Source organism: Lissotriton vulgaris, chromosome 2_1, assembly GCF_964263255.1.
Source record: "Lissotriton vulgaris chromosome 2_1, aLisVul1.2, whole genome shotgun sequence".
NCBI lineage: Eukaryota > Metazoa > Chordata > Amphibia > Caudata > Salamandridae > Lissotriton > Lissotriton vulgaris.
Window position 1 is genome coordinate 1,103,055,771 of NC_141687.1, and position 27,888 is coordinate 1,103,083,658.

The 27,888-nt window shown below is 44.7% G+C and overlaps 1 protein-coding gene across 1 annotated transcript; it reads right to left on the minus strand.

The window, feature by feature from the left end:
• On the minus strand, positions 1-27,048 carry LOC147731665 (uncharacterized). Its single transcript, XM_086956806.1, has 4 exons — positions 26,963-27,048; positions 25,556-25,636; positions 24,793-24,919; positions 1-2,871 (listed from the first exon to the last, which is right to left on the minus strand). Exons 2-4 carry the CDS (start codon positions 25,602-25,604, stop codon positions 1,686-1,688), a joined length of 1,362 nt encoding a protein of 453 aa, XP_086812932.1. The 5' UTR covers positions 25,605-25,636; positions 26,963-27,048; the 3' UTR covers positions 1-1,685.
• Between the last annotated feature and the right edge of the window lie 840 nt (positions 27,049-27,888).

A 27,888-nucleotide genomic window follows, 5' to 3' on the forward strand; every position in this document is an offset into this window, starting at 1 on the left:
TTCGCCAGGGTTGCATTCTCGTACCATTTTTATTTAATTTGTACATAAACGAGGTAGCAGTTTCCATGAACAATCTGGAGGTTGATTACCCTAAGATAAATGGACTCGCAGTCCCACTACTGCTATACGCTGATGATGCGGTGATTATGGCCCGCACTCAGCGGGGACTCCAAAAGGCACTAACGGGCTTCGCAACCTTTATGAGCTCTAGAGGCCTAATAATAAACGTGGGGAAAACTTTTACAATGTCATGCACCACCAGAAAAAAAGTACCAGACTGCAAAACCTATGTTAATGATTCAAAGATAGCAATGTCCAAAACCTTTTCTTATTTGGGTATTATTTTTAACAATAGAGGGACATGGTCTGCAGCGATTACCTCCCGAAATTTGGCCTTTGCCCGCGCAATAGGGGCGGTTAAGCAATTTGCCAAAAAACTTGGCGGGAAACCGGTAGACACACTACTTAAGATTTATGCAGCAAAATGTGTATCTACAGCTGTCTATGGGGCGGGGATTTGGGGACTCGCAGATAGCTCTGAAATCCAAAGGGTGGAGAATGCTTTCCTGAGGTATCTCCTAGGAGTTCCGCGTTCCACATCTACTACTATTTGCCACAACGAACTTGACAGATCCCATATTAGTGATCTGATAAAGATAGCGCCAGTCATGTTGTGGCACAAGATCTGGACATGCGAGGACACGACCTTCAATAGGGAAGTAATTCATGATTGTCTGCAGCAAGTGAATGGCGCTAAACAGCCATGGCTGGCCTATGTTAAAAAATTCCTGAACTCCATCGGCCAACCAGAATTCTTTCTAGACCAAACCTCATGTGCCCAAATCTCAAAAAAAGTATTAAAAGAGACATGTCTTGGTCTACTGGAGGAGAGGAGATATTATCTGGATGGGAATAAGTCTACTATTATAGCCCATCGTCAGATCCTCCATGATCATGGTCTTCATCCTTATTTGGCGCCAAATTTCTCTTGTTATCACAGAATGCTTTTAGCACGTTTGAGGACAGATTCCTTTTTCAGGCTAATAACGTTCCCTGTCCCAAATGATTGGTCAGTGAAACTGATAAAATGCCCGTGTGATGGAGTAGCTACCCAGACTAACATACATTGTATCCTATTCTGCAAGTATTATCAGTGGGGGAGAAAAAAACACCTGTTGCCACTACTAAAGCTGTGGGGCGTGAGAAGTTGTAAAGCAGCCCTCCATAGACTGTATTTGCTTCAAGATGAGCTTACTATTGGAGTGATGATAACATTTTTGTCGTTCATTATAAAATGTAGAGGGTCTATGAGAAGCGAGTAGACGGCTGAGGGTTTGTAGGAGTATTATTCTGTGCCTAATAACACCATATAATACATAAATATGTCATATTTACCTCAACCTCCCATCAAGTTAATGAATTAATCTTTGTACCAAACGTTTTAGAATTTTTTTTAATGGTTTTTAATACTAGTCTAATTGAATGACTAGTGTAATGAATAGGAATTTTTGTACTTAAATGCTTAATGTTGGTGTTTTTAATTGTATTTTGTAATGTTTGCTTATATGGTGTTTGTCAAATACCGAATAAAGCTATCTTTGAATTGAATTGAAAATATGCTAATGAACATGGATGTGTTGTCTGTTTTGGGTTCTTCAGAATATTGGTGCTGGTCGATGGGCCCATCAGTTCTCAGCCTGTTCATACCTGTTCAGGAAGGAGGTGATCTTATCCCTTAAGCCCCCTTCAAGCATGTCCAATTCATCCTGAATTTGCCTAGTGTATGGATCCAGATTCCTCTTCATCTCTTCAGCTCTCTGGATGATCATTGTTTTTAGAACCTCTCCATATGGGGAAGCTGACCGGCTGAACTCCTCGATCCTCTGGTTCACTTTCTTGTTAAAGTCTTCCAAGTACGGTGATAAATTCTGCCCAATGTCGTCCAAGTGAAGTTTCTCTTTGATTTGGTTGGTGGAGGAGAGTATTTGCTGTCTCAAGTCTTCCACATTGACAGAGAACTTGGTTCTCATATCCTCTATGTTTTTCTGCATCTGGAAGGACATGGTCCCAATCTTTTGGTTGAGGTTTTCTTGGACATTCTGTGCGTACGGTGTCAAATGCCTCTGCAGCTCCTCAATGTTCTGCTCAATCTTCGCCAAGACCTCATCACTGTAAGGGCTCAGGTTCTTTTTTATCTGCTGTGCTTTTTCAAAGATCTTTCCCTGAAGTTCCTCAGCATACGGGCTAAGGGCCAAATGCAGATTGCCCACATTTTCTTGCAGTTTGGCTTGAAGCTGTTCGGCATATGGCGAGAGTTCAGTCTGGAAGCTGTTCATCTTTTCCTGGAGTTTGGCCTCAAGATCCTCAGCATATGGCTTGATCACTGCTTGGAAGTGGTCAACATTTTCCTGAAGTCTGGCCTCAAGCTCCTCAGCATACGGAATGAATGCTGCCTGGAAGTTATCCATATTTTCCTTGAGTCTAGCTTGAAGCTCCTCAGTGTATGGGGTGAGCTGGAGACGAAGCTCCTCTGCATTTTTCTGGACACGAGTGCCAAGTTCCTCAGCATATGGGGTGAGCACCTGATGAATCTCCCCTGCATTTTCCTGTACCCGACTAGCAAACTCCTCCGCATATGGAGTCAGCTTCAGCTGTAGCTCCTCAATGTTCTTGTTAAGCTGCTTGTGAATATCATCTGCATATGGTGACACCTTCAAGCGTAACTCCTCCAGCTCCAGGCGTATCTTCTCCTTTAGTTTCTCTGAGTCTTGGGAGAGCCGTGCATGGATCTGGGCGGTGAAAGGAACTAGCTGGCTTTGTAGGTGTGCAGCATAAAGAGAAACATCTTGGAGGTTTTCCTGGAGGAGGGTGCTAAGGAAAAATAATGTAAAAATTGATCAATATTACTAATTCAGATGAAATATCCTATATTTTTAGTATATAACAACTAACCCTTTTTTCTACTCTTTCCTTTCTCCTTTTCCTTCAATATCTGCATCCTAAAATGACTTCTATTGAACCACAAAATCCAAAATGGTCTTGGAAGTTTCTCAACTAGCTCAATTCTCTAAGGATGAACTATACAAGCATTTTACTTACATACCTTACTCAGTAAGTACAACAACCGGGTGAGTTACTCAATAGAGTCATGGAATAGAGGGGAGCTGTCGAGGGCATGGCTTGGGTAAGAGCATTGATAAAAATGAAAAACTCACTATCTGTGTAGGTGAGGATGTTTTGTAGAGAAGGCACGAAGACCTCTGAGAACATAACATGCAAGAAATGTCCTTATTTACAGTCCCCCCTTGTGCCAAATGTTACAAGTCCCTGGAATCCATATGCTGCTGTGTTTGGAGGGTAGGGGCGGCAAAACACTGTATTCACATTAGGCCCATGTTCTTACCACTGGGACAATGGGGCCCCGGAACCCAGTGATCTTATGCAGGCTGTCCAAGGAAATGGACCAACTGTTAGGCTTGGACTGTGTGCCAAAACCAAAGCCTCAAAGCTGGTGTGAGCAGCACTAGAGGTTAGAGAATTGTGATATGGCTGAAAGCTCCCTGTCACTGCTGAGATATGCAGATAATAGAAGCAAAAAGGGTATATGAAACCCATAGTCTTCAAAATAAAACTAAGATGCTATCAAAGCTGGAACAGGCATTTAAATTTAGAAGACATGTTAGTGGAATATTGTAGAGGTACGATAAGAAACCTCAGAGCCTGTGGCCGTAAAAGGAGAGGTGAGGTTAAAGATTTCAATTGCAGGGGCATGGCTTGGCACCAGCCAAGATTGCTGCGCACTTAGGGGGAGATTTACTAAGATTTTGCGCTGTGTTTGCATCACACAAGTGACGCAAAAAGGCGCAAAATCTTTTTTTCCTAATTAACTTTCCAGCGCTAAACTTGTTTAGTGCTGGAAATAATTCTAAAGTAATGCGAAGCAGTGCATTGGGCTGCTTCACATTACTTTGTGCCATGGTAGCGTACCAAGGGTGGTACATGGGCATTCCCATGAAACCACCCAAGGTTTCTCATGCTAAACCCAATTTACTAAAAACAGTAGATTGCGTTTAGCGTGAGAAAACTGCACCCTTTTCAGCTAGGCGCACGGATGGAGAAATGCTTTAATTTCTCCTTCCATTTCCGACTTTGCATCGTGCCTAGCATAGTATTTTCTCCAGGAAGGGTACCCTTCCTGTACAAAACCTATGCTACACTCATGTACACACCCTAGCACTACAGTGCCAAGTTGTGTGCATGGCGCACAGCAGCTGATATCAGCGCAGGCACAAGGGAAAGGGCAGGAAAGAGCCATATCTTTAACAATATAGTGTTGTCCGGCTCACTCCCTTTCACGCAATGCAGCGCATCCTCGCGGGGGGGCTTGGCTGCGTTGCGCGGATATGTTGTAAATCTCCCTATGAGTGAGCTCTGCGGGCCCAACCTCTAATCCTTAACATCCGACACATTCTGTCCCTGCCCTCAGTAAATCTACACCAGAGCATGCTGCGGTGAGTGGCGGTCTGGTGCAAGTAACTATTTTCTCCCCCGCTGATTGTGGAGACCGCTGTGCAGCTTCCCGAGTGGGCCAGTAGGACCACCTCATGTTAGAGGCTGTAACTTGCTGATCCCCAAAACTGGAGGATTACATCGCTCCCCGAGAAGATCCCCAATAACCAGAGTTGACTGCATAGGTGGTGGCCCACCTACCAGGCCACCCTGCCTTCCCCCAGCTGAATTGATGTGATTTCACAGAGGCAGAGTGTGGGACCGCACAGGCCCGTTGCCTGGACAGGCCCTTAATGTGGCCCACGGTGCAGCCTCAATGAGCGAACCCAAAATGGTGGGGGGAGGAACGTATCCCAGATTGGGGCTTACCGGGCAAAGTGAACAGATTGCAGAGACACCCTGGGCCCCTGGGACCGGTGTGACTGAGTGAGGGGCATGGATACAAAGATATCACCGGGCTCCCATTTCTCGCAATGGAGTGCGCGGCCTCGTGGGTGCTGGGGAGAGCTGGTGGCTAAAATAGCATACCAGAGTGGTGCCGGGGGCTGTGCTTCAAAGAAAACAAGAGCGACCCTCTCCTGAACCCTGCTGTCTGGCAGCTGGACGATGGAGCATTACAGTGGGGGATTAGAGCGATGTGCTTAACAAGCTTGATTGATCTGTGCCGGTTCTCTTCTCTCCCTGGCCCTCCCTATTTGTGCGCTTTCTCCTTTGGGGGCCTGCCCCCCTACAAAACTTCTGGACTGGCGAGTTGGGAGCACTGGGGGGTAGCCATGCAGCACTAGGTAGTGCCCTGCGAGAACCTGAAGAGGGATTCCAAATGCAACATGAATGCGCTGACTGAGGAATAACCTACAGGCCTAGATGTCACCATAAACACAGCACTGTGTGAATGGGTGCTAAGCTGTGCCTGGGCATTGAGAGGAGCATCAGGGAGCCGTACATGATTTGACTGGAGGGGTCATGGCTGCCGGTAATTGTCAGGTGCGGTGGCTCAGCCCTTTGGATGCGATGGCCCATTTGTATGTCATACCGATGACCCAACTCAGACCTGCCACTTGACAGGAGATCAAACTTGGAACCCGGAGGGGCCCACATAAGGCTAAACAGTAAGGTGCTGTAGCAAACCCTAACCAAGCAACCAGAACTGGGGGTCCTGGGGAGGACACTCTGGAATTGCAGATACTAGTTGTGCCACGTGAGTATTTAGCCATGTAGTGTAGTTCCTAGTTTCCCACTAGGCCCTGCGCATTGGAATAACATAAACAGTAGTATCGACGTGGAACTGCGGATATTCCAGGCCTCCACTGACTATGCTAAACTTAATTGGGTTGTGTTACCAACTAGCTCAGAGGTCACTGGAAACTTTCTTCTCTGCATAGGAAGTGATCAGCTTCCCTGGCACAGACAAGAAGGGATTCAGTTTTCCAACAACCGTGCAACATGACAACTTTGCTCCTCAGATCAAGAGTCAATCTCTAGGGTCGTGTGAAACAATAGACCTGTATTTCACTCAGTCAGTCTAGTGCAGTTTACTTTCACGAGATGTAGAGAATAGAGAGACGGGCGTTTGTCAATAAAGGGTTAACATTTATTGCACAGTCTTTCTTCTCGTACAAGAGAAATGTATTGCCACAATTGCAATAATTGTTATTATAAAAAGTACGTACAGTAAGATAAGTATTGCGAAATAGAACTGTAAAAGCATTGATATGGTTTCTTAGCCATACAATGGTTTAAAAGTAATAAAACATATATACAGTCATATATACATTAGGCTAACATACTCAACTGGTGCTTCTAACTAAGCCTACCCCAGTGTGCCTGACCTAAGCCTAACACGTGAAAAGGGGAGTAAGTAAGTAGCTTAAGTTAAGTTGGTTTTGCCAAGGTTTGTTTCAAGAATTCTCGTCTAAGGGTTTAGTCAACACCATACCTCTGAATAGAATGATGGAGGATTGGTATCTCCTTCAGGGGTCTCTCTCGATATCCCAGTCACCCGCGAGGGTAAACCGGAAGCGCCGGGACTGGATTTCTCTGCACGAGAAAGGCAGCGGCTTCTCTTCAGCGCGTCGAGGAAGGAGGGGGGACAGCGTCCGCGGGCAGCTGGAATCTGCTGGATGTCTTCGCAGAGGGACGGCTGTTCAGCTCCTTAAGCGTACTGCACCATAGGTCGCGCTTTAGCGGCGATAATGGTATCAGCAGCTTCACCACCACAGGATAGCAGGCTGCAGCGACAGAGTGCTAGATTTACCAACACAGGGTCTTGCAGCTCACAGCTCACAGCTTACAGCTCTCATTGCTTAAGGCAACAATGGTAATATTTATACCTGACAGGTGCCGGGTTTGACGCAAGTTTGCTGGACATAAGACGTCAATTAAAGATGTCACTAGGAAGTGATAGTTATCAGTTGCTCATTAGAGTTCCATTACTAATCAAAACATAGCAAGCAGGGATTTCCAGGTTTGCTAAGTTTTTATCTTGTTGAAGAACTCGGAGTGTTATCTAGGAATATCAGATAGTGACTACTGCTCTGTCATTGCACTAATTGGTCGCAAAGGAAGTGGCAGAGGGAACTATGCTGGAATGTGGCTCTGTTCGTGTGAGGCCAGAGATGACTTTTCAGAAAATCGCACTTTAACGGTTATGCCAATATAGGGAATACATGGATTTATAGCCGAATAGGGGCATAAGGTCACAGTATCGATCAGGAACCTAGATAAACACGCAACACCCACTCCACGGGTTAATGTCCATCAAAATTACTAAAACTAAAGCAATTAGATGCATGTGTAACATTGCCCACCCCAAAATACATAAATGCATTCGAAATAGGCGTACTTGTAATACATGAAATTTAGGTACTGTACGTTTTTTAAAGCATAGTAATCATTCAAAAAATTATTGCGTATGAAATCAATGAACGATTATGCAAAAGGAATTACACATGAAGTATCTCTGACAGAAGAAAGGCGAGATAAATCATCACATTAAAATGCATTGTAATAACATGTGTGCTAGAGGCTGGTGAAGTATTGTTATGTCTCTAGATGTGTTTAGAATAGAAGGGTGAAGCTTCTGTTCTCTAAGAATAGTTTTTACGTTAAGCAAAGAATTGTTCGTGCCAAAAAAAAGGGTCAATGTTAGAAAAATTGTCCAATTCAAAAATTATTGCTTGAACGGGGAAAAATAGATTTCCAAAGCTCTTGGCAGTTATTGTTGATCAAAACTGAAGGCCGAATTCAGAGTTCATGGGAACGCTGTGTGTCGGAAAAGCTTCTAAAAGTTATTGTTTCTCTGTGGGTGAGAACATCGTATCAGACAGGCTCTCAAAGAATTGGTCTACGAATTCAGGTGATAGTTCAACCAAATTAGATAGCGTTGTAACTTGGCAGGTGTGAGAATGATTGCTGTCATCGAAGGCAGGACCAGCAATGCTCACAGAACGTTGTACCTGGATGATGTTGCTTTTGTCACTCGCTCCACTGTTACCACTTGGCTGTAGTACAGGAGTCTCCACAAATGCCGTCATCAGGATTGGTAGCCGCTGGGGACAACACAATGCGTGAACCGTTATTGGACTGAGCAAAGTATCGACGTCCATTGGTACTGCTGATGGAAGTGAAAGACAGATGTCCAACACGCATTCATCGCCGCAAAGCATACACCGTAGCACAGGTAAAATGCAATTTTGCCATATCGGTCTGAATGAAAGGAACCAGGTCATGTTTAGATCTCTCAGCCTGGCCAATCCGAGGACGTTAGTTATCCTGTCCCGGTAGCGCATTGCTAGGATTGTCTCTTCCATTCCCATGGGAGCTATGTCTGAGCCGAGGCTTGCCATAACGTAGCAGGAGGGTCAAAAATAAAATCCCTGCGACGAGTCCCAAAAATAACGGTATGCCGCCAAAAATGGAGTGCACAAAATTAGGAAAGATTCCCAAAATTGCCTGGAAGGGTGTTAGCAGTCCCGTAAAGACTGTCTTAAATATGCCTGGGATGCTTGTTGCACTAGACATGTTAAGGAGTTGGCTGAACATTTCTACGAAATGCACGGGGCAATTTGTTGATAAAAGGTCATGAATTTCAGTAGCTGTCCTTGCAACTAGAAGATCATACGTCTCTTTAGATGACGTTATAGGCACTGTTGTCTGTAAAAGTACAGATTTAACTTTGCTTAAAGTATCAATTCGTATAGAATAGAGATTCAGACGAGGCCAGATGGGAGTCACTATGTCTGGAGGCCCACTCGGGAACAATGCTTGCATACAGCATTTGACCATGGATGTTACTTCTACTAGATAACTTTTCCCTGGCGTGAGGCCACAACATCTGTGATCCGTTCTAAGAATGTAACTCCAGTTTGCGAGTTGCATAAAGAAGGGCTCTATCTGAGTTGCAGGTGTGACTAGCTGGTGGCATGAAAGGTTGTTTGAATTTCCATCACATGCTCCGTGTAAATTAATACCCTGACACAAAAGTATACCGCTTAGTGAATGTTTACAGTTCTCACCACTAAGAAATACATTTTTGTCGCTGTCACTATAGCAAGAATGAGTGTATGGTAATTTCCATATAGATTTTACATATCCTTTACCCAATTGTTCATACTGGCCAGCAGGTATGTACTCAAGGCACTTTTTAAATCGGAAAGTTGTTATCGGAATTGTGATAATTCCGTGTATTATCCATTCAATGACAGGACTCTCTGACATTGTCAATGGTAATCTCTCGAGTTTTTCGATGCTCAGGATTGTATAGTCTGCTCCTTTCTGTGCCAAACTGATCTGTTTATCAGTAAGGTTAAAACTGGAAAATAATGACGTTGTGTTGATTAAACGCCAAGGCACATAGCCTGAACGAAGATTTTGCAGCGTCCAGCCTAAATCTTTAATAGAGCGTAATTGAGACTGGCCCTGTTGTAACATAAGCAAATCTCTATCTATCACATCAAAGGCAGAGGATACAATATTGTCCAACGAATGTATTCTGGAAGACAGAGTCATTAACCCATTGTCTACCACAGAAAGTGATTTCTCCAAATTAATACGATCAATTTCTCGTATTTTTTCAGCAGTTTCAATTTGCTTTACTTTCCAAGCCTCGTTGTAAGCAGCATAGATACTGGTCGCTATGAAACGCTTTTGACGCTGTTTGCGTGGTCCAAGAATGAAATCGCGCAAATCAGCACCATCTTTTAATAAAGACAAGTGTTGCTTAATTTCAGCCAGTGTGGATGTAGTTAGCCATTCTAGGCAGAGTTTCCCTACACTGTATGTTGTTATAATCCCTGGATGTTGTCTCTGGGAATATCTAGGGTCTAATCTGGTCATTTTTAAACCCTGTGTTTTGTTCAGGAATCTATCTTGACAGCTATTTGTGTCTGTAGGCCAGATTAACCACTTTTTCCAATCAGGATGTGTTCTGTTGAAATGTAAAATTTGTGACACGTCTAACTCAATATCTGTGGTTGTATTCTCAGGTATTGGCTTTGGAATAGACGGTGTTCTAAGGTCTTTGATCTTAGCTAGGCCAAGACAAGATGTTTGGTGTATTGTGTCATTTAAAAACAACATTTGTTCTTGTATCATGCAGGTTCTAAATAGTGCTTCAATGCCTTGCACCTGCCAATCTTTTGTACCCCAGATTGTTTTCGTTTCAATATTATTTTTCCAATAATCAAAACCAAATGTCATCATTTTGTCATAAAATGCTTCTGAATATGTCAATTTAGAATTTGTCAGCATTGTTTTCATTCCTGTTTTCTCTAACAGTTTATAATAAAACGTTTCTGCATCACTGGTGTTAAACCCTGAGAAGTATTTGAATTTCTCAAAAAATGCTTTGGAACTGCTTTTAGGAGGTGTAGAACAATGTTCCCATTGATTATACATAAAAACATTTCTAGGCTGTGCAGATTTATGCAAGTAATGATCCCCATAGTGGGTGTAACAGAATAATTGCTCATAACTAGATGAACCTTGTAAATAATCATGATCTGTGAATCTAGCTGACATTACTAAATCAGACATCATGTCATTAATACTGTTAAAGTCCCAATCATCAGAGAATGTACTTGGTGTCACAAAGTCACTTAAGGAAACCTTTAGTTGATGAGGATACTTCAGAATTTCGACCGGACCATATATCTCATAGTCTGTTTTCTCCCATACTACCCCACCAGGTATTGGAATTGCTGTGACATTTACTGTTGACAGTTCTCTTTTCTTCACGTGGGATGATCTGTGTGGTTTCAGGACTAGGTTGATGTTCTGACTTGCTGTGTCCATTGTAATATATTTTCCTTCAATGAATTTTCCCAAACCCAGTACCATGATGAGCCAAAGCAGGAGGAAAAATACCCCTAGACCGAACCAGAACTCTAGCCAAGGGGAAACAAGGTAGATTTTCTTCAGTTGATGAAAGAGTTCCGTTGCTTTTTCTTTAAAAGACTTTTTTGTTTCTGGCATCACTTCGGGGTCGTTTAAATCTTCAGAGAAGTTGTCGAAGTTGATGAAATAACCAGAGGCAGTTCTGTCAATTGATGGGATTGTTCTTTCAATCTGTCTCTCGGTAGCACTTTCTGATGCCACATTAGTGTAGACTGGTGTTGTTTCTTGACGAACTGTTTCAATCTGTGTTTCAAGAGGCACTAGTTCCATGGCATTATTGCATAGTCCTTTATTGTGCACTGCAGGCTGATCGAATGTGATTAGTCTTTCAGTTTGAACCTCTTGGATTGTTGCAAGTTTGGGTATTCTGTTGTTTCTTGGGAGTCCACTGGGCCTACTGTTGATTATAGGCCACATGCTTGTGGTTTTACCAGATCGATAGACACGACTCTGTTCTCCTTTTTACCAGTAAGGGGCGGTAGCACAACTGATCTTGTTCCGGTGACTGCTAAGACAGGTACTGCTTTTCTGTAAGAAGGCCCAAATTCCTTCTTAACCGCGATCTTTTCTCTGACTAGATCCCCAATCTTTGGAATCCAGACAGGCCTTGCTGGGGCTGTTGCGGGTGGTGCCTCGTCAGTGGTACTTGGCTGTTGCTTTAACTTTATGTTGCTTAATGATTTTCTTGTTTCATTCAGTTCCTGTAAAACAGCCAAACGATCCTTTACATCAAAGTGCTTTGTTTCTTCTTGTACCACTGACATCTGACTATCGAGGTCCTGAACTCGCATTCTAATTCCGAACAATAGTTCGTATGGGCTGAAACCTTTTAGAGAATTTCTTGGCATGTTGTTAAGACTAGTCTGGACACTTATTAAATGTTTGACCCACCCAGCGCCTGAACCTAATACCTTCGCTGTTATAGATTGCTTTATGTCCCGGTTTTTTCTTTCTACCACACTATTCCCTTCGGGGTGCGACGGACAAGAATACCGCAACCCAATTCCCATGCTAGCCATGGCCTCCTTATAGGCTCGAGAGCTGAAAGCAGGACCCTGGTCAGAATGGAACGTGGTAATTGCGTATGTGCCGATAAAGACTCGCAAATCTTTTATAACCGTTCTAGCGTCAGCCGAGCGCTGGTGGCTTCATTTTTTAAGTGCTTTTCGTCTTAACTGTTAATAGGGCGCAGGATGGGGTGTAGGCAGTGTTACGCTCTTTCTGATCGGTAGCCGGTAGCATGGTTCACTACTGCGATCCCTATTGCAGTTTTCACAGTTGTTTGCATATATTTGGTGTTCTACACTCATTCCCGGCCACCAGAATACTGATTGTAATTCAGTCAGAGAAACCTTAATTGTTTGGTGTCTCAGACCCAAACCCACATGTGCGTCTGCTATTAAAAATATTCTCCTGTTCGTGTTTGGAATTACTCTGTCCCCCACTCCAGGAATTCGAGCAAAAGGAACGGAGTTTGCATCGATTATGTATGCATAATTGAGTGGATAGTTCACGGGTAGTGCTGCACAGTCGCCTTTTACGGTCGTTTTTACTGCCAGCATGGTTTCCCCGTCTATGTATTTATCTTTACGCTTTTTTGTGGCTACGGAAGCCGGTTTAGTTGCTTCCGCGGTGGCTGTATTAGCCAATGAATTCCCTGCAACGTGAACGCCATCACGTTGAAGACTCTGTGCGTGAATCACGTGAGTCTTTTGTAGTTCTTTGTGTAAAAGAGCTACCTCGTTCCAGAGCAATTTATGCTTTATTGTGGCACCTGTGTCATCTTTGTAGTCGTTTTCGATCCAACTCTGCAGTTTATTGTTGTAAGAATTGACGCAAAAATGAGAATCGCACACTATAAGTGTCGGGAATTCACGTTCTGCATTTTCAAGCGCCATCTTTAAAGATCTGATTTCAGTTCTCTGAATCAAACACTTTCTTACAGATTCAGTTTTTGTTACTTTCGGTCTGATTTTACCGCACAGCCAACGACATTTAATGATCGCACATGCTGCGTCGTAGGATTTTCTCTCTACGTTGAAATGCTGTACAGAGCTATCTGTATAGATTATACAGGCATATTGTGGGAGAGGCAGAATTTCGATTGGCAGAGGATATTCTTCTTCATACTCTAAATCATTCAGTTCTTCGTATTGCGGGGCGAAATAGTATTTCACGTCTTCCGCTCCTAGAGAATCTATGCACTGTATCCATTTCGGATCCAGTGACACTGTAGGCAGGTTTACTGGGCTGAATAGCGCTTCGAAGGCGGATTCCGCTGTGAGGATGTTAATCCTTTTGCCGTGTGCTAGTTCTCGTTCATTTGCTAATGCGATTTTCACCGCTTTCACAGTTCTTTCTGTGTGACTGAATGTTTTTTCTGCTTGTGTGTACAAGTGAGATTTTATTGAAATTGGTACCTTTTCTCCCTCATTAGAGGTTAGGTACGTGAATCCGCATCTTCCTGGGATGACTCGGATTACAAGATCGATCGTGTTGTCACGTGTATCTAATTTTGTTTTTGCTAACATGTCTGTTTGCAGTGATCTCAAAATTTCTGTGTGTTTTTGAGTCCAAATGATTTGTTTAAAATCAGGTTTTATTAGTTCGTAGAGAGGTTTAACCCTCTCTGAGTAATTTAGAATGTAAGTTCTTCCGAAATTCAGAAAACCTAGAATGGATTGTAAATTCTTCAGCGTTTTTGGAGCTTGGAGTACAGCGCACTTCTCTAAGAAGTTGTCCGCTAGGCTTTTCCCTTCACTTGATAATTCGTACCCTAAAAACAGTACCGTCAGATGGGCAATTTGAGACTTTTTAAAGTTGAATTTGTAACCCTCTGCTGCGAACCCAAGTATAATGGTGTTCACTCTCTTCAAGTGAGTATCCAAGTCGTCATCTGTGAGATAAATATCATCTACGTAAGATAATGCTTCATCATCATAGATTTGTAGTAACTCTGTTACCCTAGCTGAGAATAGTCCTGGGCTGTTCTTGAACCCCTGTGGGAGTCGACAGAATTTTTTCTGCGACCCAAATGCGGAGAAAGCGGTCAAATATCTGCTTTCTGGTGCAATGTTTTGACAAAAGAAACCATTAGATATGTCTAATGTCGTTTTATATTTTTTCCTAACTATGTTATTCATTAGGGCTGCACTATGCGAGTTTTGTACTGCAAAAGTTTTGCAACATGTATTAAGGTGTCTGTAGTCCAAAACTAGACGATATGAATTGTCTGGCTTGGAGACAGGAAACAAAGGATTGTTCATTTGAGAGGTGCATGTTTCAATCACCCCCTGGTACTCAAGTTGATCTAAGATCTCCCTGACCTGTTTTTTAGCTTCTTGCTTTATGGGATACTGCCGATGGGCAGTTGGTTCACTTTTTAGTTGGATTTTGTGAGGAGGTGAATCCTCATCCCATCCTAAATGGTTTTTATACAATGCAGGTGCCTGGGCTACTGCCCATTTCCTTGCATATGTATATTTTTTGTGAATCGGTATGTGATTCGAGAAGGCAGGCATAATCACTTCTTCGCCACGAGGGCACTCCCTGACAAACTCTGGGGGCCAATCTTTTTCAGCTAACAGAATATCTTAGCCTTTTGAGAGCTTATCCCAAAATAGACCCTTAATTTTCCTAGTCTTATCACCCTCCATACGCAATGTTATTTCGTATATTTTATGGGGCTCGCTAAGTCTGGTGTCGGCAGTTTCAACTTGAATGTATTCATTCGTGTCCACTGTCTCCAGATGACTCATCAAGATCTTGTGCGCTATACTGATTTCTGCTGCACTGTCCAACATTGTCAATGCCCACTCCCCGTTTTTCAACTGTGTCCTCAGTATTCTCGGCATGGTTGATTACTCTAATACTGGCTACCTTCTTTTTAGGAAATTGAGATTTTTTACTCTGAGCAGGTTCCTTGTCTTTGGACTTGGTGTGCTCTCCTGGGTCTGACCGTCCTCTTCTTTCCGAATTCTGTGGAAGAGATCGAGAGGGACGTGTATCAATACTTTGATATCTATCAGGTTTTTTCAGATTATCCCTATTTCTAAGGTTATATCTTTTCTCAGAGTGCTCCCGCTGGGGAGACTGGCGTTCTCGAGTCGGAGTTCTTTCCCTCCGTCGAGGAGACCTTCCTCTGGACTGGAAAACTTTTTCCTTGGGAGTGGATTGTTTATTTCCATCCCAACTCTTTTTAGGAGTGTTTAAATTATTTTTAATAAATAATTTTTCAGGACTTTCGAGCAGTTGGGGTTTTACTGGTTTTCCACCCAAGCTGTCTCTACCTAATTCTTCATAGCATTTTTCTATGATTTTTGCAAGCTCAACAGGATCTTTTATATCTGTTTCCCTAACCTTCTGGCGAATCGCCACAGATGCTGCTTCTCCTTTTATGTTGGCTAATAATATAGCCGAGACCTGCTTGAAGTCTTTCAGTAATTTCATACCTAGATTTAAAGCGGGCTCTGGACCGAATTCATTTTGAATCTGTTTTAGCACTTCTGGTATTACCGCCATAGATGGAACACCGTGTGTTTTTGTGTAAATGGAAGCAAAGACTGTACCCCAAGTGTCGCAGTCCTCCACGTGTGGTGCGATTCCCATAGGAAGGCAGATGGTCAAGATTCTGTGTTTCTCAATAGGGGTAGTATCAGGAAATACTGCCTCTATTTGAGTGATTTTCTGTGCTAACCAGAAAGGAATTTGTTCCCGTTTTACGGGTGTTTTACCAAGACATGACTGTATGTTCTGTGGTGTAATTTTATTTGTGTTCCCCTGGTGAGGGGTCAGCTGGTGTGAATAAACAGCTGGCTGGACTGTTGCAGTCCGCATTACATATTGGACTAATTGCCTATGTATTTTTATTAATGTGTTTAGCTGTACTAACAGCTCTTCTCTTGACATTCTTACAATGTCAGGATGTGGTGTGTAGCTGGCTAGAACCGGCCACGTTGCTCCTGGTCTACCTAGAGGACCGAGCCTAGTTATGTGATCATTGTGTTTTAGGGCGCCATTAAACCAGAGCAGGTGCTCTTGAAATTTAAGTGGAATTTCAATCTCCTCGAAAGGAGCGTACTCTTCCGGAGGTTTCTCTATTTTGTAATAGTGAAACTCTCGTGTTGTAGCGTTTGCCGCTGGAAAGTTTATCCATGAATAGAATACCTCTGTCTGCCGATACTCGTGAGCCTCTATCACGAAAATTACTGTACCACCTTGTGGTGTCAGTCCGTTTTCTATAAGTTTTAAAGTTATAGATCTTCTTAAGTGTGCCGGGATGATAATAGCATCCGGGTCTGCTTGTTCGGGACCTTGCTGAGTCGCGTCTACTGCAGCCCCAGAGGTTCCGTTATTTTCTGGCATTGTAAAAATGCAAGGTTTGCAGAGTAGGTCTCCAAGGAGACAAAGATTAGGTGCACAATATTTTGGAACACTGTATCCTTCAACGTTGAATAAACCAGAGCTTTACATAGGAATCTCTTCCTACTAAGGTCGGGCGGATTTTAACCTTTCACCCACTCCAGACGTCTATTGGAGTATTTACGGGAGGAAAGGGGTCTGTGTGAAATATGCACGACTGAGTTACTCTACCTGTCTTACGTTAGTTTATCGCCTAACCAAACGTTGGGCGCCATGTAGTGTAGTTCCTAGTTTCCCACTAGGCCCTGCGCATTGGAATAACATAAACAGTAGTATCGACGTGGAACTGCGGATATTCCAGGCCTCCACTGACTATGCTAAACTTAATTGGGTTGTGTTACCAACTAGCTCAGAAACTTTCTTCTCTGCATAGGAAGTGATCAGCTTCCCTGGCACAGACAAGAAGGGATTCAGTTTTCCAACAACCGTGCAACATGACAACTTTGCTCCTCAGATCAAGAGTCAATCTCTAGGGTCGTGTGAAACAATAGACCTGTATTTCACTCAGTCAGTCTAGTGCAGTTTACTTTCACGAGATGTAGAGAATAGAGAGACGGGCGTTTGTCAATAAAGGGTTAACATTTATTGCACAGTCTTTCTTCTCGTACAAGAGAAATGTATTGCCACAATTGCAATAATTGTTATTATAAAAAGTACGTACAGTAAGATAAGTATTGCGAAATAGAACTGTAAAAGCATTGATATGGTTTCTTAGCCATACAATGGTTTAAAAGTAATAAAACATATATACAGTCATATATACATTAGGCTGACATACTCAACTGGTGCTTCTAACTAAGCCTACCCCAGTGTGCCTGACCTAAGCCTAACACGTGAAAAGGGGAGTAAGTAAGTAGCTTAAGTTAAGTTGGTTTTGCCAAGGTTTGTTTCAAGAATTCTCGTCTAAGGGTTTAGTCAACACCATACCTCTGAATAGAATGATGGAGGATTGGTATCTCCTTCAGGGGTCTCTCTCGATATCCCAGTCACCCGCGAGGGTAAACCGGAAGCGCCGGGACTGGATTTCTCTGCACGAGAAAGGCAGCGGCTTCTCTTCAGCGCGTCGAGGAAGGAGGGGGGACAGCGTCCGCGGGCAGCTGGAATCTGCTGGATGTCTTCGCAGAGGGACGGCTGTTCAGCTCCTTAAGCGTACTGCACCATAGGTCGCGCTTTAGCGGCGATAATGGTATCAGCAGCTTCACCACCACAGGATAGCAGGCTGCAGCGACAGAGTGCTAGATTTACCAACACGGGGTCTTGCAGCTCACAGCTCACAGCTTACAGCTCTCATTGCTTAAGGCAACGATGGTAATATTTATACCTGACAGGTGCCGGGTTTGACGCAAGTTTGCTGGACATAAGACGTCAATTAAAGATGTCACTAGGAAGTGATAGTTATCAGTTGCTCATTAGAGTTCCATTACTAATCAAAACATAGCAAGCGGGGATTTCCAGGTTTGCTAAGTTTTTATCTTGTTGAAGAACTCGGAGTGTTATCTAGGAATATCAGATAGTGACTACTGCTCTGTCATTGCACTAATTGGTCGCAAGGGAAGTGGCAGAGGGAACTATGCTGGAATGTGGCTCTGTTCGTGTGAGGCCAGAGATGACTTTTCAGAAAATCGCACTTGAACGGTTATGCCAATATAGGGAATACATGGATTTATAGCCGAATAGGGGCATAAGGTCACAGTATCGATCAGGAACCTAGATAAACACGCAACAGCCAAAGAGCGATTGACCAGTGTGGTGTTGCTTGGGGATCAGAGGCGCAGTTGAACACAGGGTCTGGCATGCTCTGTGAAGAGGACCTGGCAATTGTGTCCTTCGGGTTATGGTTAGGGCTAGGGGAGTGGTGCACTCACAGACCAACAAAAGGGATATATGTGCCATACCAAAGCCAGTCTCTGAGGCACCCGGACAACAGGCAGAACAAACAGAAATGATGGAGCCCTCTCAGTGCCATCATGGTTGCCATATGTGACCTCAAGGGTACCATTGAACCGAAGTTAGATACAGCGACTGTCGATGTAAAACTCCACAGAGTAGACTTTAAAAAGATTTCCCAAAAAGTATATACATCCAAATCCCATATGAATCCAATATTAACTTGCTATAATCCACGTCCATAAAGCAGGATGAGCAAGTGCAAACCCTCACGAAAAAGCACTCCATCATCGAAGCAAAACTGGAAGACCAAGAAGACAGAGCTTGCAGGAATAAAATCAAGGTAGTAGGGGTTCCAAAGGGGGAGAAGGGGCTCAGCGTTTACCTCTTTCTAAAAGACCTTTTAGTCAATACTGTACACACTAAACGCTTCTTGAACTTCTTTTCTTTTGAGCATGCACTCATGGCACCTGTCCTACAGTTGAAACCTGGAGCCTCTCCATTAACAATTATAGCCAGGATCTTTAACTGCTGTGACAGGGACACTATCCTACAGGCATCCTGTTCTCATGGTAACAAAACCTATGAAAATGCCACAGTGCGCTTCTTTGCAGATTTCACGCTGAAAGTTCAGTGCCAGCGCTGAAGCATTGAGGAAGTTAAAAAAGTACTGTGTGGCAAAGAACTTAAGTACATGATTGTCTATCCAGTGATGCTAGAAGTTGTGGCAAAGGCAAATTGTGACACACACTTCACCCCTCAAGAGGGTTGGTACTCTGTTGGTCAACGGTCTCAATGAGGGGGGGGCACCCAATCGATTAGCTGGAAGAGGAGGGACCTGTTTACAATGAGGGACAGATCGAGGATTGGGCTCGGAGAAAGGGCTGAGAACTGGACTCCATGGCTTGACAGCTATGTCAGGTCGCTCAGTGGAGCGGGTTGACCCGTCAGATACCCAGGATAAAGAAGGATGGTGACTGCATGATTTTTCATCAGGCATTTCGGGATTGGACTTGCCTGCCCAGGTATGAGACGAGGGGAACTCTAGGAGGAGGGGGAGAGAGTATTTATGATGCTGTTATATTTGAAGCAGACAGAAAACCTAAGAAATGCGAAAGGTATACAGTAACATGATCATACCAGTGCAGCCCTGGAAGTGGTGCTGGCCAGCCCTAAATATTTGCATGATATCATTGGGACAACAGGCGCTCTAAATGTTGGGTTTATGGTGGGCAGTTCTGAGCGTACTGTGCAGGGTAGCAGGCTGGGGGAGCTACAACATTGGGTATATCAGATTCACTTCAGTTTTTGTTCTATCTTCTATTTTCTTCAGCTCAGTGAGCATAGGCACACAAGGAGAGTGATCGGGGACATGCTGGTAAAGGGTATGATTGTTACTCTGCTATTTCACGCGGGGACAGCCCTCTACACTATATCACGCTGGATGGTACACCCCACTCAGCACTGAAGGTCCTAACATGGTACGTAAATGGCTTAGGCAACACAATTATATTAATAGTAGTGCTAAAATACCTCCGTAGACATGTCCCAGACATTGTTCTTCTCCAGGAGACTCACTTGAAGGGCAACCATTATGAGGTCATGGATCATTTTGGTTACACCCAACTGGCACATGTAGGTTTCATCACCAACTCGAGGGGTGCAGGGATATTGCTAACAAAATCGGTGCCGTATATCCCTTGACGTACTTGGACTGACCAGCTGGGGCACTTTGTGGCACAGACGGGTACTTGGGAGAGGCACACGCTCAACATCTGCTCGGTCCATATACCATGCAGAGGTATCACCCAGAGATTTTTCCCACCCTAGGGCTCTCCTGATGGAAGTGCCCCTGGTATCCTCATATTAGGAGGGGACTCCAATGCGACAATGGGCCCAGCACTAGATAGAGACTCAAAGGGCCAGATGTAGGAGCCGAAATACCGGTCGGTAACGGCCGATTTCGGCCATTACCGACCGGTATTTACTAATTGGCATGTAGGGGCCCTATTTTACAGATTCGGTAAATTCACCGAATCGGTAAATTTACCGAACCGGTGAAATACCGAATCGGTATTTTTACCGATTCGGTAACTTCCTGATGTAGGTGGGACTCTTCTGAGTCCCTATGGCCTTACAGATTCGGTATTTTACCACCCAATCCAATTGGGTGTTAAAATACCGAATCCAGGTGTGCATGCACATGTGTGCATGCACACCTATGCCATGGGACATGACATGAAATGGCACACATGCGAGTATTTGGGGTGCTAGAGGGTGTCAAAGTGACACCCCCTACACCCTTGCTGGAATCGGTATTTACCGAATCGGTATATACTGATTCGGTAATGCCCATTGATTCCTATGGGCTTCAATGCCCATAGAAATCAATGGGCATTACCGAATCGGTATTTACCGATTCGGTAAATACCGATTTTTCGAGAATCGGTAATTCAATTACCGATTTTCCCTACATCTCCCCCTTCTATTTTACCGATTCATAAATACCGAATCGGTAAAATTCGGTATTTATGAATCAGTAAAATATGCTTACCTACATCTGGCCCTAAGGGCCTAATTTACAATATTCTGATGCATCGCAGCAAAGCTAGCATTTCTGCTGCACTGCCATGCATCAAAATAAAGGGCAGTAATACACTGTATCTACAAGATACTGGGGATTCCTGACCTTGCCCCCGTGCCTGGGTAGAAAGATCAGCCATGCAGCAGCACAGACATCTTTGCGTCATTTTGCAAGGGTGCCTGCTCTGAGGTAATGATTGTTTTTGTGCAGATGCAACGATAGCAGAGTGGTTTGCTACATATTATGAAGATATATATGTACGTCTGTGACTGTTAGGGTGGGGGAAGATTGCGTTGACCTAAGACACGTCCCCCTTCCGGCTCTCTCAGGCAAAGATAGAGCAACATTGGAGAAAGACCTAAGTGCAAACGAAGTTAAACAGGCAATCCGAGACCTGCAGTCAGGAAAGGAGGCAGGGCCTAACAGCGGAACTATATGAGCGCATTGCGAATAATGTAGCAGGGCACATGCTAAATATGTTCAAGGAGGCCCAGGAGGTGGGTTGCCTGCCGGAAGATCAAAGAACTGCTTACATAGTGGTTAAAAAAGAAAAGCCAACTGCAGCCTGTAGCTTCTACAGACCAACCTGGTTGTTAAATTGATAGGCAAAGTTCCTGGCCAAGACCCTGGCTAACAGACGGCAGCCAGTTATAACTACAGTGATACATCCAGATCAGTCTGGCTTTATGCCACACAGGGGTATCCAATTACACCTGAGGTCTTTCTTAGGAGTACCTCATATGACTGAGGCTACACAAGCTGAACAGGCCGTATTGTTCTTATTGGATGCTCAGATGGCATTTAATAGCACTGAATGGAGCCATCACTTTGCTGCTCAGATAACGCTAGACTTTGGACCTCGATATTGTAAATGGATCCAGCTTCTATATCAAGACCCACTGGAACAGGTGTGGGTCAATAATGAACTGTTATGACCCTTTGTTTTTCATAGGGGCACAAGGCAGGCCTGCTCACTGCCTCAATGATATTTGCCCTTGAACCTCTAGTGGCATGGGTTCACCAGGACTTTCTTATACAAGATATCAGAAGAGGCCGGGACTGGGAAGAGAGGATCTCTCTATATGCTGCTGATATCCTGTTAGATGCCCCACAGCCCTGCTCCACAGTGGATAGCACCTTGCACACCTTCCAACTTTTTAAGGGATACCCTGGCTATGAAATTAACTAGGAAAAGTCCCTAATTTTTCCCATAAAGGGAGGTATCCCCAGACTGACTTTGAGATGTATAGCCTAAATAGTGCAAGATGGCTTCTGATACTTGGGCATCTACATCACCAGAGACGCAGAAGAATTTCTGAAAAGGAACCTCTTCCCACAGCTGGACCGCCTCTGAAATGATGTCGCTCACTGGTGAATGCTTCCGATCTCCCTGATGGGCAGGCAGGGGTTCTTTAAGATGATGACCCTCCCAAGATTGCTAAATGATTTACAGAATACCCCATATAAAATCTCCCCTGACTTCTTTAAGAAAGTTGATGGCTCACTACGCAACTCCCGTGGGACGGGGGCAGTTCAAGAATCGCCCTCTGCAAGCTCCAGAGAGGGGTATATGAAGGGGGTCTGGCGGTCCAAGATATACGCAGTTATTACTGGGTGGCACAATTGATAGTAAATACTAATAAATGACTGGGTGTTCACGGACAGTACTGAGCTTGCGTACAGTGCAGGCTCAGTACTCGCGCTGCTCCTCACTGCATTATGGAAAAGGACATGAAGGCACCCTTCCATACCCTACACAGCTGATGATAAGGACATGGTGAGAAGCCTGGGATGGGACAACAAACTGACAGACAGAGACCTTCTGCAAGAGGTTTGGGATCTGAAGGGGTTCTCCAAACAGAAACTAACAGACATTCTAACTACTGGGGGGGTGGAAAGGGCCAGCATTACTCACATTTGAGGCTCTACAGCAGCAGTATGAGATTGCTGAATCATAAATGCTTAAATATTTACAATTGGGTCACACCCTTAGGCACCACATACTGGAGATGGAGCAATTACCAAAGTCGGCACCTTTAGAGGATCGGCTCCTCTTGAACCCCACGACAGAGAGAGCAGGATCCTTGACCTATAAGAACCTGATGAATAATTCCCCTGACCCTCTGCAGAAGGTGCAGGAAGCATGGGAGGGAGAGCTTGCACTTAAAATAGAGGAGGATTGGTTGGAGGCTGTACAAAGTCCCAGAGAGATGGCCATATGGGCTCTGTGCCACCTCATTGAATTGCGAATACTCCATAGATCATACTATTACAGGACGCTTCTGCATCGCCTTGGGAGTTGCGACACCACCCTATGTGCTAGGGGTTGGGGTGAGACAGGTTTCTTTTTGACATACTCTGAGAATGTCCGGAAATAGATCGCTACTGGAGGGGGGGTGGTTCAAATTATGGCCAATGCCACTGGATTCAACATGCCACTGACGGCCAGGTGGCACCTCCTATGTATAAGTGGTGGAGAGGAGTGGCCTAAATAAAAGAAATATGGCTTACGTTGCCCTCCAGGATTGCCAAGAGAACTTTAGCCCTGGCAGGGGAGCGAGTGGGATGACACGCATTGCGGAATGGGAAGCTGGCGGGGAATGGTGCCAAAGGGCTAAACATGTGGTGTACCAGAGTCAGGGCAGCCCAAAAAATGGGAGAAAGACTGGGACAGTTAGTGTATATACAGGGAATAGAGGGAGCCCTCAAAAGGGGGTGAACCATACCTTGAGTGCGGAACTGATTCCATCATATAGCATTGCTAACAACGGTATGCACAATTCTTATCCTTATGTATCCTAGTGGTTATGCCAATCGTACTGTACTTTGATCTTTTATGTCTATTCTGTACATGATAACCCATTTATGTTTACTGTAGCACTGAGCAACTGTTTAACAAAAAATAAGTAAAAAAGAAAAAGGTTTAAAGGGCAGACAAAGGACAAATTAGGACCTAATTAAGGCTCTTGTGGATATGAGTCGGGTATGAGACTTTGAAGACACTACCTAACCTAAAGCAGGAAACCAGTGCTCGTGAAAGCTTCCACTAAAATCGACTTTTTAATCCCCAAAAAGAAAGACGGGGTGGATAACATTCAAGCATGGAGTTTTAATACGAAAGATTAGCCTATGCGTGTCTATCAACTGAGCTTTGCAAAGGCATTTCTGAACACATGGGCTTAAAAAAGGGACATCTAACGATGACGTTAAAGAAAGACTGCCAGTTACATTAAAAATAAGAATTGGGTTTGAATGGGGCATATTCACAATGAAAAGATGTATTTGTTTTCAACAGGGGTCTACGTAGACAGTTTCCAAAGGAGAGGAATTGCTAGAAAGATGTCTAACAATGGGTCATGAGGAAGGATGATAGGGAAGGACTGAAGGACATTCAACAATGGGACCCAATCAACTTTGCTTGGTGGAAAACCTACAGTTAATAGGAATTTCAGCATCCCTGCTCTTTGGACGATTTCCAATAACTGTGCTTGACTGGGGGGCATCTAGAAAGGGGCCAGATGCTATGTCTGCACAGGACAGTTTTGTGTATGGATTCCAAACAATTTGACTAGGTTGAAAGAGTTCTGGAGCAGGACGCGGTTGAGGTACATACAACAAAGGGTCCTGTTGGTGCCATATCTGACAACTGGCCTTGGTCGTAAGAAGTTGAGCTTGGGGACCTGGCTAATGGATCGGTAAAAATAAAGCCACTGTGGAGATTTCAATGGTTAGGGTTTATTTAAAGATATTTAACCATGGGGCTTTAAGAATCGTGAACCATGGGTCTTAATGTAAGGACTTGTCACAATGCGCCTTGTCGTAAAAATCTGTATTAAAAAATCTGCAGTGTAAGGATCTACAACAATAGGGAGTACAGTAAGGGTTACAAACAATTGAGCTTGGAGTAATGATTATTAGCAATAGAACTTGCACGAGGGATAGTGACTGGTCATTGATAAAGGTGGATTTTTTTGTTCGTACTGTCAGACAATGCTTACTTGAACTGTTTGCTGATTTGCGATTCCTGGATCTGTTGCGCTGCCCGCTTCGCGCTGCTGCGTAGTTCTTTTAAGTTATCCCAGAAGCCATCTTCCACCTCATCAGTGCCCACATCTGTGCAGGACCCTGTGGGAACAATAAACAGGAACAAAGGCACTTGAGAAAGAATCCATACATTATCTGCTTTATGAGGACCACAAGTCTGCTGTTCTTTTTGGAGTACACTTCACAAAGGGACAGGTCTACAATAAGGTTGCTACAAAGGCTGACCTATGGATCCATAATGAACGGCACAAGACAGCATAAGGTTACATTCAATGGGCTAAAACAAGCCTTACTGCATGGGCATGGGTGAACCCACAAGGCAAAATATTAGAAAGAGGGTGAGATGGACCAGCAGTTAAGGGGTGTGGAAAATGAAACCAGAAAACAAGTGCCCCGGTAAGACTTCCCCTCTTGGAGTGTTCCTTTCTCTCGCTGGACTGGCCCATTCGTGTATGCAGATTGAGCGGGGCAGGGGGCCTGAGCACAAGTGGTCTCACTTGTTTTCAGGTGTGTTTCACCAATGTGAACTATTCCCTGTATTTATTTTTATCTAAGTGAAGTTAAGAAAACTTGTTGAAGCAGTGTTTTGCGGAAAGGCAATATGCAAATGTGGGCCACTTTTTTAGCGTGTCCAGGCCTATTTGTGATCTCAATCCAACCCTGGTTAAGTGCTCAGCAAATAAAGATGACGTCAGAAGCCAAAGATTCTGCTCTTACCTGTAATGGCCAGCAAGGCCAACACGACGCCAATGGATCTCAGAAACATCTTCAGCTTCGAAAGGAGCTTCGGGGTGGAACCTGGGAGGGAAAATATTGAGCTTAGTATAAAAGTGGAGAGGAGGGGCTTAGAGTCCAAAAGGCTGCAGCCACTGGTGGGAGAGGGCTCCCTTTATGTCGAGAGCCCAACAACGTAACCACAGATCCCTCCATCAAACACCTCAGTCTGCTGAAACACCAACCCACGCATGACTAGGAATTCGCTGTCTGAGGCCCCGCAGTCCAGTGCAGTGTCTCTGTGGGCTTTAGTGGCCGGACCCATCCTGCCTCTCAGGAGTCGGCTCCTATCACTGCAGTATCTCAGGCGCCCCAGCCATGCTGCTCACTCCATCCAAGTGTTCCCCATCTTCCGTGTGCTCACATGTCAGCCCTTAACCACCGACCTTTACCACTGACCATGGCTCCCTTAAGGAAAAGAGACATTTCCAAACTCATCTGCCTGAGATATAAAGCTTTGTCAGGCAATGGACCAAAATATCTGCAGGACAAACTGATTCCATATCTTCCTATAAGAAATCTTAGATCAAGGAGTCAAGTTCTTCTCTCTCCTCTGCGTATTCCTACGTCTAGGTTTGGTGGACCAGCTTTTTCATATCTGGCCCCTACCACTAGAACAAGCCTCCCTTGTTCGTTAGGGCATGCACGGAGTTTTCAGGTTTAAAAAAACATCTTAAGACCTGGTTGTTCTAATGGCTGCTTCTCTGTTTGTTGCTTCAGCGCCGATATGGCCCTTCAGGCGCGATTCGCTGCGCTTTATCAAGTAATATATCCATTAACGTAACATAACTGAAGGGTGTGGCTCAGTGAACCTACGCCCCTCTGTGTCAGACCCCCACCTGATATCACGAGGAACGGAAGATGCCCGAAGCAGAGCCTCTCCCATAACTGCAATATCTGATCTCACACACACCCCTCAGGAAGCATCACTCCTCTCTGCGGTGTCTGAGGAGCTCTCGTGTCTCAGCCAGCACCCCGACTCACTGACGTGTCCCTGGAGCTCAGGGCAGGCCCCCGAACCCCCACTCCCCCGAGCCCCAGTCTACAGTGCTCGAATCTCACAGCCCAGATGTCGACTTTCACAACCTGCTCAGCTAGAAACCTCGCTCCAGCACTGAATTGTGTCTGTAGCTTCGCTGCCCCATCCTCCACCGGCCCCCAAGTCAGAAGCCCCTATCAGGGCAGTGCCACTTCCGGTTATGTGCCCCAACCCCCTTAAAGCAGCGGACCTCACCTCTCCTGTACCTGGAGTGCAGATGTGCACCTTCAAGGACAAGAATAACCCCGCACCATAAAATCTGGGTCTCTGGCATTCACAGGACCCTCGCAACCCCCTCTTCCACAACTCACCTCTGGACTCTACAGCTGCTGGCTGGCCTCTGCCGGTACCAGCCCCTTCTGCCTCGCTGGTATTTATACGAGAGCAAACACCCTCTTCTCTGGATATAGCGCCCAGAGGAAGACCAGAAGGCGCCGTCCTGGACTTTAGACCGGGCAGACGTGTCACATGTGGACGGTGCCTTATCTGCTGGTGATGCTGGAGCCCTCGCGGGTGCCCTCAGCAGGTGACGCGCAGGGCATTGATCACCATGACTGGACTGCAAACCAACAGCGGATGGTAACATGTGGAGCACACGTCCCACATTTCACCAATCGAGCGCAAAGTGCGAGCTCGACCCTCTTCCAGGGCTTCAGGGCTATCTTTCCCCCGTAAATTTAGACTGTTTATTACTTTGTACTCTGTGACGTCAGAGGGCAGAGAGGGCAGGCTGCAATGAGCAGACAATGTATCTTGGAGGATGAGTCAAATGAAGTCAGAGGTGAGACTGAGGGATGGGGCGAGGCATACATTAGTTGATTAATGGAACCTGAGGGGTAAGGGGTACATCAGTAAGACATGAATGCCTTTAGGGAATCGAATGACCACGTGGCGAGTTTGGGTAAAGAGGGGATGGTCATTCCCAGGTGAGAACATCCACCAGGCCCTTTCCTTGGTAACTTTGGATGTCCAGTTATGAAAAAGTACAATAAAAGAAAGGCTTTGGTGACCCAAGCCAAAATACCTGTTAATCTACTAGTTTGACTTGTTTGTAGGGGGTTGGGTCAGTGGGAAAAGGTATTTACAACTAAGATGGCGGCTAGATGAGAGTGTCAATGTAAAGTGTAATGGTCACTCCCAGCCTTTTGATGCTAGATGCTCTGGTAATTGCAAACCAGGCCCCGGCACCAGTGCCTTTTCCCTTAAACTGTAACTGTGAATTGGTACACCCAATTGG